Source organism: Labrus bergylta, chromosome 13, assembly GCF_963930695.1.
Source record: "Labrus bergylta chromosome 13, fLabBer1.1, whole genome shotgun sequence".
Classification (NCBI taxonomy): domain Eukaryota; kingdom Metazoa; phylum Chordata; class Actinopteri; order Labriformes; family Labridae; genus Labrus; species Labrus bergylta.
Window position 1 is genome coordinate 12,752,770 of NC_089207.1, and position 12,728 is coordinate 12,765,497.

A 12,728-nucleotide genomic window follows, 5' to 3' on the forward strand; every position below is an offset into this window, starting at 1 on the left:
TTTCAAACGTCCTTTTGAATCATAATATCATTACGGGTTAATTTACAAAATATTATTGTGAGAAAATAATATGAAGAAGTAGACAGAAATGTACAGGGCAGGTTTTGCACACGGGTTGTAATACAGAGTTCTTGATTTTAGACTCTTATCTTAAATGTCATAAGTCTTCAAGCTGTGTGTTTATTTCACATATCTGTACCCGTGTCCTCCCTCAGCTGCTGTGTGGTCAGGAGGAGTGTATCCAGTGTCTGTTGGAGCAGGAAGCGTCCGTGTTGCTCGGAGACTCTCAAGGTCGCACAGCGATCCACCTGGCGGCGGCTCGAGGCCACGCCTCCTGGCTGAGCGAGCTGCTGTGCATAGCCTGCTCGGAGCCGCCGTCTCTGCCCCCGCTGAGAGACAACAGGGGGTACACGCCGCTCCACTGGGCCTGCTACTACGGTCAGTGACACACACACACACACACCGTCAATCCCTGTCTGTGTGGAGTTTGCATGTTCTCCCCGTGCATGTGTGGGTTCTCTCCGGGTACTCCGGTTTCCTCCCACAGTCCAAAGACATGCTCGTTAGGTCAACTGGTGACTCTAAATTGTCCGTAGGTGTGAATGTGAGTGTGGCTGGTTGTCTGTCTCTATATGTCAGCCCTGTGATTGACTGGTGAACAGTCCAGGTACGCCTCTTACCCAATGACAATGAAAAAAAGAAGCAATAACTCAATAACTCTGTGCAGTCAAATAATAACGTGTGCGTGTGTGTGTGTGCAGGTCATGAGGGGTGTGTGGAGGTGCTGCTGGAGCAGAAAGGATGTCGATGTATTGACGGGAATCCATTCACGCCTCTGCACTGTGCTGTGTGAGTAACAAACGCTTGATTACGGTTATTTACGGGTTTTCACTGAATAATGAAAAACTTTAAATAGTATAAAACTAAAAACAGGCTCGTTGTTGATGGATTTCTTCCTTTTGTGATCTTGTTGTTGTTTGTGTTTGTTCCTTCAGCGCGAACGATCACGAGCCGTGTGCGTCCCTTCTGCTGGAGGCCATGGGCTCAGACATCACCGGCTGTAAAGACTCAAAGGACAGGTAAAGACGCTTGAGTGCAGTCTGAGTGTTGCAGCTGGGGGGCGCTAAAGCATTATCTGTGTTTACCTTAAAAACCGTCTTATCTTCATCCCTCGTCTTCTCACCTGCAGGACTCCTCTTCACGCTGCAGCGTTCGCGGGTCACGTCGACTGTGTCCAGCTGCTCCTCTCCCATGATGCACCCGTGGACGCTGTAGACCAATCGGGTCGCACTGCCCTGATGATGGCGGCAGAGAAAGGCAGAGCGGGAGCCCTCGGTACAGACATTTGTTTGATTCACTTTGTGACTTTTTTTTTTTTTTTTTTTGAGATTGTGGATTTGGCTCTGATTGTTGTGTCTCGCTTCCCCAGAGGTGCTGTTGAGCAGCGCCAACGCCAACTTCAGTCTGACAGACAAAGACGGAAACACCGCCCTGCATCTAGCCTGCAGTAATGTAAGTGTCCACATGAGGGCTCCACTCTCCGTCCTCTTAATTAATTAACCTCTACCTGGAGATGTTATTATAGCTTCATTTATTCAGGACGTTTGTAATGGTCACATCAGACATGAAATTAATTTTGTGGCCAGTAGAGGGCAGCAGAAACATGTGACCTCAGCTCAGAGAGATTAATCTGACCCGACTTCTTCTTCTAGGGAAAGGAGGAATGTGTGATGATGATCCTGGAGAAGCTCTCTGACACGGCGCTCATTAATGCGACAAATACAGCGCTGCAAACGTAAGTATCCAAAACCTCCCGCCGTAACAAAATCCACAGAATCTGAAACCTACAGACCAGCTGAGAAAGTTAAGCAGGCTGAGGTTCAGGAGAGGGAAGTTGAGACGGAGGAGGAGATGCAGTTGATATAACCTATTTTGATAAACCTGTCCGTCTGTGTGTCTCTCCGTCAGTCCTCTCCACCTGGCGGCTCGCAGCGGTCTGAAGAAGGCGGTCCAGGAGCTTCTGTCTCGGGGAGCAAACGTTCAGACGGTGGATGAGAACGGTGGGTGAAGCTGGTCTCCTTCAGGTCGGAGCTGCACGCTGTGGTCATTGTGCAGCATCAGTGTTTTTATAAGTCACAGCATGAACGAGGTGTTGTAGAGTGATGTTTCAGTGTGTGCTATCTTTATTTTTTTAAAAGCGGGTTCCCACTGTTGCCGTGGCAATCCGGGGAACATAAATTGTTTTGTTCCCCGGGTTGCTCGGGGATGCGGGGAACAAAAACTGAATCTTTACGATGAACTGAAAAACAAGCAAATATCTGATATTTACAATAAGAGGTCAAAGGTTAACCTCCACAGTGGGAACCCTGATTTAAACTGGACTGCTTGTTTGCTTGTCATTAGCCCTTTTCAGACCGCCGCTTCAAGCCGCAATATCTACGCCCCCCGCTATGTGTCTCCTTCAGTCTGAAAGTCGCGGCGCCGTAATGGGGGGGACGAAGTGATCCTCCCCCCTCTGTACCGTCTTCAGATGTAGTAACAGAGGCGAGACGTTTTCATAGAAGCCAGCAGAGGGGAGCGCGGCCCTGTTTGTGTGTGCATGTCTGACTGTGTGTGTATGTGGAGCTCCCGCTGTGCCGTGCTCTCTCGCGCTTCAGAAACGCCAGAAAGCGTGTGTGAATGTGAACCCACAGACTGGGACACCGAATGTGACGCTGTCGCTGAATCAGTATGAATGTTCAAAGATGTGATGACGGCTGAGTTTAGTCCCAGCAGTCTGAAAAGATCTTTAGATGTTTGTTACCTGTGGACGTCTCTGTGCTCTCTGTGTGTGTCCCCCCCCCCCCTCCATGTTGTGGACTGTCAGCTGGCTGAACTCTAACTGAATGCTGCTCCATCCCTCCTCTGTCTCCTGCTTCGCCTTCCTGCTTCCTCCACGTCCTCGTCTCGCCCTCCTCCTCCTCCTCCTCTCTCTCTCTCTCTCTCTCAGGTCTGACGCCTGCTCTAGCTTGCGCTCCTAGCAGAGAGGTGGCTGACTGTCTGGCTCTCATACTGGCTACCATGATGCCTTTCTGCTCCCCTTGCAGCTCCGGGGCCCCCTCCCCAGGCGCCCTGCTGAGGCAGCTGCCCCACCAGGGGGGGAAAGGCCCGAGCAGCGGCCCCAGGGCGCCACGCAGCCCCAGGAACCCCTCCGGACCCTCCAGCGAGGGAACAACGGAGAACGACTCGGAGGACTCAGAGACTTTCTGACGCCTGCAAACCGACTCTCTACCCTCCTACCTGAAGATGTGCACCTGAACTCTTGACCCCCCCCCCCCCCCCCCCCCCAGGATATGATGCAGTTTTTTAACGTGTGCTCTTCAGCGAGGAGGGTAGAGACTTGGTTCGGATGTTTTTTGCTCTTCATGCGTGGAGAATTGTACAGAGCCGCTCCCTCTTAGTGCCCTTTTTTTTCCAGAAACACTGAGCTGATGAACTGACTGAATCCTGCAGCTGAACAAGTCGCTCCACAAAGACGTAGAAGGAGGTTTTAGATCTGGATCGAGGAGATTGCGGTCCGGGTCTGCATGCTTGTCACACCACGGTTTGTTCCTCCTCCTCACGGGTGCTTAAATCCAAACCGACCTCGGTACTTCAGCCTCTGCTCGCCTCAGAGACTCGTTTTGTCTTAAAAAGAAGAAGCCATTTTTAACTGTTTGTATGAAATGAAGTAGAAAATGAAGAAAGTTTAGATGTGATTTTAACCTTTTTATGATTTTGGCTTGTTGTTGTACCAAATATTTGACTTCCACACATAAAAAACAAACATGAACCGAAGGAGACAGGTACTAAGAGCTGTTGTTTTGACAACTGAAGCACAAATTAAAACTTTGCTTTGAGTTTTTATGAGCTGGAATGTGAAGTGTGCATCGTTTGATCGGGATGTTTAGTAGTTTAAATATTTTCACTCGCGAGGTTAAGACGACGGGAACGTCTCAACTCCCTCATTTGGCCGAAGAGAAACTCAGGAAAAACAAACATTTCCAAAAAAGAGCTGCACAAGAGCTCATTCTTTGTTATTTGCGTTTGTTGATTTTACAGGGGTTACTGCCCTTTGTGATGTCATGAAGGGAAAATCTCCAAACGGCCTGTTTGAGCACACATTTTCTGAAAAGTGGAGCAGGCAAAAGATGGAGAGGATGGACTTTTCTCATCATTGGGGGGTTTGTAGACAGACTAGAGACACATATTAGTGGAAGAGAAACATGGTGAAGTGTGTTTTACATCATGTGACCTTTGACCTTTTCAATCTGGGTACAGTAATCAACCTTTTATTCATCTTAAATTCATTGCTCTTGTCCTGGAGAATATGAGAGTTCCCTGAAGATAATCTCTGGGCATCTCCTCCCTCTTATTACTATAATTGTTAAACCTTCATGGCAGACAGAATCACGTAAATAAATTGATTTCCACACCGCCAATAAAACGAAGGAATCTCGCAGCGATCAAATGAGGGGATTGAGACGTACCCACGGATGAAAACAGGGTTTGTGCAGACGAGAATAAAATCTGAGATTTTTTAGCATTTTCATGTTTGTTAGCCAGAAACGCCTCCTACAGGCGTCTCCTCCTCCTCCTCCTCCTCCCTGTAACCAGAACTTTTCCATCTGGATGTTTCTAAAAGTTGAATCATTTAAAACTCAGATGATTCTCCAGCAGAGCTCAAAGCACTTCTCAACCTTTTCTCTGCTCTTCCTCCAGCTCCTACTGCTCCTCTTCCTCCACTTCCTTGTCCACCTCCTCGTTCTCTTCCTCCTCTCGTCTGTCCGTCTACCTACCAGCTACGTGCCATTGTCTTAAACGTGTCCAGTGCCTTGATGTCATTAATTTTAGGATTTTCATATTTTGATCATTAAAGGATCAGCTCGCCGTAAAAACACACAAAAAAAATCTCTGGATGCTTTATGTGTCCAGTTTTTTTAAGATTTTCCACTCTAACTCTGAACAATTTATACAAAATTGCCTTAACTGAGATTTAGAAACAATGTCTTTAATAATCAGCTGGGTAATTTTATTAAATGCAAAAAAAGACTTGCATTTTAATTTTATTGGATGTCATTCAGTAAATCATTCTTCACATGTGTGGAGATGAAGATTGACTTTTTAAAAAATGTTTTAATCAATTCGAGCTTCAGTAACTTTTGGCCTGGGAGCAGAAATCTTGACGACTCCATCCTGTGTGTTCGACCCAGCGACTGCTCGATAAGACGTTTTTTTTTATTGGCATATGGTCGAGCTGGTTCTTTAATATCTGCCGCATTACGCGGACAGTTTTGTTCCACTGAATGACAAAGTTTGAGAGATGAATATGCAGATTGAATTTGTAATGAAATGATGTCTCACTCCTCCGTTTTCTCTCCTTCACGTTCGGTGAACTTCTGAATATTTTCTTGTCGACACTTCACATGAAAAGACTAAAAACCAGCAGAGTGTTAGTCCATGTCGGTACGTCTGTGGCTGTTAAATCGAAGTCCCACTCAAACACAGATCAGGAAGTGCTCGTTTGACGTCTTTAAAAAGTGATTTATTCCCCTTAGACAGCTGGGAACTGTAGTCTTTAACAAATGTCTCGTGTGTCAGATATTTTTAGATTTATTCACCAAACAGCATTTTGTTTGAGTTTCATTGTGTCACACTTGCAGATCTCTGTCACCAGCAGAGGGCGCAATATGAATTACAACAAGCATCATCACTCTCAAGAGTGCAGTGATGCTCATACTCAGTTAGCTTACAGTAGTGTTTGATAACTGCATAATGAGGGATAAACTCAATATGTGTGTTTCAATATCTATCTCTATGGATCAAAGATCTAGGAAAATTTATGTGACGTCAAATTGTTTTACTAACTTGGTACAGATCATCAGTGGGGATAAAAGGGTAAAAAAAAAAAAAAATTAATATGCGAGTTTGCACACAAACGTGATGTCACAAGTCAGTGCTCCAGTTGGGCCAAACCAGTTAGAAAAGTCTGGACATGCCCACTCCTGTTGTGGCGAAACAAAACGACACATAAACCAGTTTAACATTGAGGCTCATCGATGTGTTTTTATAATCTCTGGAAAGAAATTAAGCTCAGCTGTTTTTTTTTCGTCTTTTCATGAGATTTTTCAAACAATAAGAAAATACCAGAAACTCTCCGGACTGACCCTTTAATAATGTGTGAGAGTGTGTGTGTGTGTGTGTGTGTGTGTGTTGTTTAGGTACTGATTGCTTTTGTATATAATGTTGAAGTAAAGCTTTGTATGAAATTAAATCATCTACATCACAACACCACGTTTGAACTCGCAGGGTGAAAAATGCTCTGATGAGATTTGTTGATGAAATGAGAAGAATTGGTGTTTATTGATGATTTGTCGTCTAAATTCTAAACCCTGTTAGCTGCCATTAGATTCATCCGGAGATATAAGCACACACGTTGTTAGCGAGCACCGCCTCCTTCTGAAGGTCTGCAGAGACTAAATCTGTCCGACAGTATTATTATTATTATTATTATTTTATTTTAATTTTAAATCGAACAGAAAATGATCGTCACCAGTCCTGACAATCGCTGCGTCAGGTGTCTGATGATTTTCACTCCAGTTCCTGATGCAGTGCGACATGCTGACGGCTGATTTTCAGCTTCCCTTTGTTTTATATGAAATGTACAATAAATAAAACATCTGTTTGAAGCTACTACTTCTTTCTCTTTCATTCTCACTGAACCCAAGCAGTAACCTCCGGTCTCCGATGCTGAAGTGTAAAATACTGCAGTTCCTCGAGTGTCCACTAGAGGCTGGCTGCAGACGCACAGGAAGTCACATACACACCCATTCTAAAAAGCCTGTTTTTACAGCAGAGATTTACATGTTTACAGCCTGGTTCAAAAAACTAAACAGGTCTGATTAGCTCATGTCTCGATCAGCACACACTGTACGAAGAATTCACCTGGAGCTAGTGGGAGGGGGTGGTGACGTTTACTCCTGTGAACGCTGCACAACCATAGACTGTCTGCACTTTTTCTTTTAGATTTATTTTTGGGCTTTTGATGCCTTTATTTAGAAAAAGACAGAGGATAGAGTCTGAAATCGGCAAGAGAGAGAGAGTGAGGAATGACATGCAGAAAAGGAGCCACAGGTCGGACTCGAACCAAAGCCGCCCGCTTCAGGACTGTATCCTCCAAACTAACCACAAGGTCACTAGCGCCCAAAGTCTGCACGTTATAGAAGCTGAAACGACTTGTAATTATCTCTCTGATTGATAAAGTGTCTCGGACCGTTTTCTTCGGATCAGCCTCTTTAAGAATAATAAATAAATAAATAAAACCACCAAAGACGTGTTCGCTCTGACAAATCAGCATTAATAATCTTTTTAATACTTTCATAATCTCTGTACATTTACAAACTTTAAATTACACAGATGAGTTTGTTCACCAAACTACGACCGATAATGTTTTCAGTCACTCCTCTTGAAACAGGCGGACTGATGGCACTATTAAAAGGAAATAAAAATCCAAAGGTGGTGGGGGGGGTCGAATTATAATCGGATCATCCTGCATTAAGACCTCCCCCTCCCCCGGGTTAAAACGAATCTACGTCGTGTTAGAAGTCAGCAGCTGCAGGTCGGAGCTGCTGTGTGGAATGATTCTGTGCTCATACTTCACGAGTGTGTGCTTGTTGGTCCAAACCCGGAAACTGAAATCGCTGCTGAAAGAGTCAGACAGGGAGTGTGTTTCTGTTTTTGTTGTCTCTGCACGTGGACCTTCGACCTTTGAGCCTTGAACGCACCGCTCAGCAGTTGATGCCCAGGCCGGTCCAGTGATCTGGGACCATCAGGAAGTATTTGTCCATGGCCTCGCAGAATCGAGCTCTGTACAGCTCCGGGGAGACCACGGTGGGCATCTTCCCTACACGACCAAAAACACACAACACACTTTAAAAACAGGAAACAGCGTTTTTAAAGAAATCAGAACATCAAAGTAAGTCAAACCAGCAGGCAAACTTTATCAGAAGATTTTGATGTAGTACCCCTCTTTGCCACTATCTCTTATATATAAATACGGCGTTCTTTTCTCATTGTGTCTCGCTTTCACAGATGAAGTCCAGTGGACTCGCTGCCATTCAGCGGTCAAGTTGTAACATTGGTAGATTTTTCATTTGGTTCATTTTGCTTTCACGCACCAAAAGCCTGTCACATGTTTTGTGCTGCAGCCACCGGCCACTAGAGGGCTGTAGCTCCGGTCAGTGGTTACTGCTATCCAGCCTAATGCTGAACTATGACTGGCCAAATTGAACCCACAATGCACTGTTGTTTGGTTCACTTCCCTTGTTCGGTTTGGATCGTGTTCTCAACTACTAAAAACTGAATTCTGGTGCACTTGGAAGCAAACCATGACCCCCGTTTTCAGGCTGACCAGCGTTCAGATCTTTGGTCCACACTAGAGTCCGTTTGAGGGTTCACACCAAACCGAACCAAACGAACTATCCCACAAAGAGCACCAGAGTTTGTCACAAACGGAGAAAATGGCTCGGTGTTAATGCACCTTAAGTGAATTAAAATAACATGACTCTTTTACAAGTGAGTGAAAGTGGGCTAAAACGTGCGTTGTAAACAGGAAGCGTGTTACCTTGACCTCCCAGGATTCCAGTGGATTTGACAACCATCTCCAGTCTCTTGTCCCAGGTAAACGTCCGGATATAATCTTCAAGGGAGAGGAGAGACAGAACTTACAGAAACTGTATAAAACATTTAATTCAAACAGGTGATACTTCAGACGCTCCCTCACCTATGATCCCGACCACCAGCTGGTCGGTGGCGTCGTCCCGCCCCACCAGCAGCGAGTAGTCGATGATGAGGTGGCTGGACAGGAAGTAGGCGTCGCTGTGGATGGCGGCCCGCAGGATGGCCTTACAGTGGGAGCGGATGTAGAGCGGATTGTCGTGGATCAGCTTCAGGAGGTTCTCGTCCAGCAGGACCACCTCACAGCTCTCCTTCCCCGAGTCGGTCTTCACGTTCCGGTTTCTCAGGGAGCCTTTCAGGTCAAACACCTGCAGAGAGAAGGCGCACACACACCCGTAAGGACAGCACAGGTAGTCTGAAGGTGCAAATACAATGTGGTACTAAAGCACCTATTCCTGCTTCTAGAGTGAACTGAACCTGACTGTAAAGGGCGGGGCGTTGTAATCAAACCCGGGCGGCTGCATCAACGCCTTAAATACTTCATGATTGAAGGTTAATAATCAGAATGATCCGCTAGGCCATCTGCGCCCCTTTGTCAGTGAGTTTTACCTGAGCCATCTTGCGTCCATAGAAAAGGTTTTCCATGACGAGCAGGTCCAGTTTCTTCTCCGTGTTGTTCTGAGAGTTCTTGTATCCGATCCTGTAGACGCCCAGGATCTTGGCGAGCGCGGTCGGCCTCTGTGGAACCCAACGAGTCTTTGGTCACTTAAACATGCCTGCTGTAATATTTAAGTATATTTAAATTCCCTTTGGGGTTCACACCTTTTGCTGCACAGCTCCGGTGATGTAAGTGAAGTAGTGAGGAGCAAAGTCCAGGAAGGACTGGACCTCCAGCCTGGGCATCTGCTTCAGGATGAACCGGTCATCTGACAGGAGGACGAGGACGAAACAGTACACGTTGTTCAAGATTAATTTCTGTATTCAAAACGTTTTCAAACCATCTTAAATGTATACAGAATATTAGGATTTTTAGCCATCACTGTGTTGAGGTTTATCTTTTGAATAATGATCCACTCGCTTCATGTTGTTCTTAATGAGTCATTTTAAACCAAAACCATATTTAGGTTATTTTAGCAGATACAGAAATATTTCTCGAAGAGGAGATATTGCACCGTTAGGCCCTCGCTTGCATGAAGCGCTTGCATGAAGCGTCTGCACGTCCGTCCTCTCTCAATGGCAACAGTCTGTTAACAACGCCGGCTCTATGACCGACACTGCTCCTTCACTTTTTACTGCATGTTTTATATTTGAGATCGCTTATTTCCCGATCAGACGCAGATCGGAGGAGGATGTGGGTACAAGACACGATCTGTAGGCGGCAAAAACTACGGGGAAAATCATACATCTGGAAAAGAGCGCCGGTGACGTCAACAGCGCCTTTCTGAAAAGTTGAAAGATTTTCAACTTGAGTGCCCAGAGCGCTTTCTGCTGCAAAAGCTCTCATTACATTTTGAAAAAAGCTTTTTTTGCTGCCGCTCAGAAAAGAACGGCAGGTGGAGACGAGGCCTTATGAAGGTGTAGTGGTTCCCGCTGCCGTCTAACTGTGACTCTGCTTTTGGCTGTAGCACTCAGTAGACTTTCTGTTACCTTCTGTTGCGTAGAACACAGCTCCAGATTTCCCTCCTCGAGCCTGCCAGTTGACACAGTGCGACAGCGAGCGGATGAAATCCTCCTCAGGACTCTCCATGATCTCCTCACGCATCTTGTGAAACTCCTCGGCGTAGTAGATCCGACAGTAAAACTTGGCGTTGGCGTCGGAGAACTCTACACAGGCAGCAAAAGACGAGGTCACTTTTAACACAGTTTCTATCCTAAGAACTTAAAGAAGAAGACACCACGGTCCAGAGTTTGAGGGCATAAAGGATCTGAGAGAGACAGACTCACGTAGCTCGATGTGTGGATTCAGAGTCTGTTTCTTCTGTTTGTCTCCTACGTCTGCATCCTCTGCACAAAAAACAGGAAAACACAAGTGAAGCATGTCACCTCAACCTTTCATCAAAAATGGTTCAAATAAAGTCGATTAAATAATCTGAAGTTTGGGCGCTCACTGAGGGGATCGACGTCCAGGCTGTTCCGGTTCAGCTGTGACGAGGTGGACTCGCTGGGTCTGGCTGGGCTGCTTTTAGCTCGACTCTCTGAACCACTGAAGAGGAAATAACAAATGTGTAGTTTAACAGACATCATGTCAGCTCTCCCCGCTTGTTGAACATTTGACTTCATTTAATTTGAGCAGCTAAAGGGGTTTTGAAGGGGAACTCTTAAAGGTCTTAAAGACCCTGAACCAGGGATGGGCAACTTTGGTCACAGCAAGGGCCACATTCATTTAATTCTGACTGCCAGAGGGCCAAATTGTAGAATACTAAAACGATAACAGTCAATTATATCTCAAATTTAACTAAACAAATACCAGTGTTCAAATATTATTATGGACATATTTCTGGTTTTCATGATTTCATGGCAGATTTTTTCATGTTCTCTTCATGTTTCCAATTAATTGATATGTAAAAATTGACCTGAGGGCCATGTTTAAAATGGTAAATGGACTTGAGCTTGTATAGCTCTTCTCTAGTCTTCCGACTACTCAAAGCACTTTTACACTGCATGTCACACCCACACATTCACAACTATTCACACACTGATGATTGCTATGTAGTATCATCCATCAAGTAACTAATCCCATTCATACACCACCAAAGGAGCACATCGACACATTGCACATGTTGCACAGCTGGGGATCGAACCCTCGACCTTCCGGTTGAGAGGCGACGACTCTACCAACTGAGCCACAGCCGCCCGTTTAGGGATGATGGGGGGGCCGCCAGTTCCCCATCCTTGCCCTGAACCCTTACAGGAGTCCTGCGTACCTGACACCCTGCGGAGCCTCGTCCCCGCCTGTGTGCGACACCTTGGACAGATCATCCAGCGAGGTTTTATACTCCTTACAGCTGGAAGACACAATGGCATCGTGTTTTTATTTCGAATTTAGAGGAGTGCTGCGAGGAGACGGAGACGACATGAGAGGAGTCTTCACCTGAGAGCGAAGGCGATGATGGAGCTCGGCTCTTTCTCACACACCGCGATGGGAACTCGCTCGTGTTCGTACATCAGGTAGTGTTTGTCCGGCTCGCTGTCGACACGAGATGCATGAGAATCAGTAAAGCATGTAGGAATGATCTGTTTACATCAAACTTGTTTTCTTTGGACCTGTGTCCACCAGACGGTGTCTCGCTGGCTGTATAATCAGGAGCGCTTGAGCACTGAGAATAAAAACCCTGCATGTGTGTCCTGTCTCTATGACAACAGTGTTTTATTTAGATTGTTTTACTGCCGTCTTGTATTCTTTAAATGCCCATTTTGTATATCTTATATTCTTATTAGTTTGTCGGGCTGAATGTTTCTTTGCATTTCACTGCTGCGGAACACTCGACATAAAGTTCATAAAGATGCGAGCGCTTTACTCACAAAGGGAAGGGGATGGCGTTGTAGCTGTTGCCAGGCAGGAAGTTGGCGAGGATTGCCTTCATGGTGGATTTCTCCTTCACCTGGCTGTCAGTGGAGCCCAGCAGGTGTCCGTCAAACACGTCTGAAGGAAACAACAAAGAGGACTCGTCCATCAGAGGTTACTGAGAGTTAGAACAGGTGAGTGTGTGTGTGTGTTTGTGGTGTGTACCTTCTGGGATGCTGACAGAGTCCGGCTCAGAGAAAGAGGGACCGGGTGTGACGGGTTCAGCAGAGGGGTCTCCCGGGGAGAGCAGCAGGGAGGAGGAGGTGGAGGACATCGGGCAGAGGTGGCGGTCCTCTGTGTGAGTAAACAAGTCATCGGTTACAGTCGGAGTTAAAACTCGCTTTATTCAAGATAACGGGAGCGTTCAGGGGTCCCACCTTTCTCACCGTTCTGGACCACAGGTGAGGGGTTACGAGGGGACGAATCCAGGGTGCTCTATATATTTAAAAAAAAAAGAGACAAACAGATG

At 46.0% G+C, this 12,728-nt stretch overlaps 2 protein-coding genes across 8 annotated transcripts in view; one reads left to right on the forward strand and one right to left on the reverse strand.

Moving 5' to 3' along the window:
- ankrd44 (ankyrin repeat domain 44) overlaps positions 1-6,711 on the forward strand; it is a 35,256-nt gene extending 28,545 nt beyond the window's left edge. For 2 of the 3 annotated variants that reach the window (XM_020637824.3, XM_020637825.3), the window contains exons 21-28: positions 216-438; positions 762-849; positions 996-1,079; positions 1,190-1,335; positions 1,430-1,512; positions 1,713-1,795; positions 1,969-2,060; positions 2,990-6,711. In XM_020637824.3, the coding sequence (XP_020493480.1) occupies positions 216-438; positions 762-849; positions 996-1,079; positions 1,190-1,335; positions 1,430-1,512; positions 1,713-1,795; positions 1,969-2,060; positions 2,990-3,249 (1,059 nt within the window). In that variant the 3' untranslated portion in view covers positions 3,250-6,711. The remainder of the gene's footprint in view (positions 1-215; positions 439-761; positions 850-995; positions 1,080-1,189; positions 1,336-1,429; positions 1,513-1,712; positions 1,796-1,968; positions 2,061-2,989) is intronic. The other variant, XM_020637826.3, reaches the window with a different exon arrangement.
- A 643-nt stretch (positions 6,712-7,354) lies between these two features.
- pikfyve (phosphoinositide kinase, FYVE finger containing) overlaps positions 7,355-12,728 on the reverse strand; it is a 28,934-nt gene continuing 23,560 nt past the window's right edge. For 4 of the 5 annotated variants that reach the window (XM_065962598.1, XM_065962597.1, XM_065962596.1 and 1 more), the window contains 13 exons: positions 12,637-12,694; positions 12,425-12,553; positions 12,217-12,337; positions 11,786-11,881; positions 11,619-11,699; positions 10,803-10,897; positions 10,639-10,698; positions 10,342-10,518; positions 9,517-9,620; positions 9,304-9,432; positions 8,801-9,062; positions 8,642-8,716; positions 7,355-7,921 (listed from right to left, as the gene is read on the reverse strand). In XM_065962598.1, the coding sequence (XP_065818670.1) occupies positions 7,806-7,921; positions 8,642-8,716; positions 8,801-9,062; positions 9,304-9,432; positions 9,517-9,620; positions 10,342-10,518; positions 10,639-10,698; positions 10,803-10,897; positions 11,619-11,699; positions 11,786-11,881; positions 12,217-12,337; positions 12,425-12,553; positions 12,637-12,694 (1,503 nt within the window). In that variant the 3' untranslated portion in view covers positions 7,355-7,805. The remainder of the gene's footprint in view (positions 7,922-8,641; positions 8,717-8,800; positions 9,063-9,303; positions 9,433-9,516; positions 9,621-10,341; positions 10,519-10,638; positions 10,699-10,802; positions 10,898-11,618; positions 11,700-11,785; positions 11,882-12,216; positions 12,338-12,424; positions 12,554-12,636; positions 12,695-12,728) is intronic. The other variant, XM_065962595.1, reaches the window with a different exon arrangement.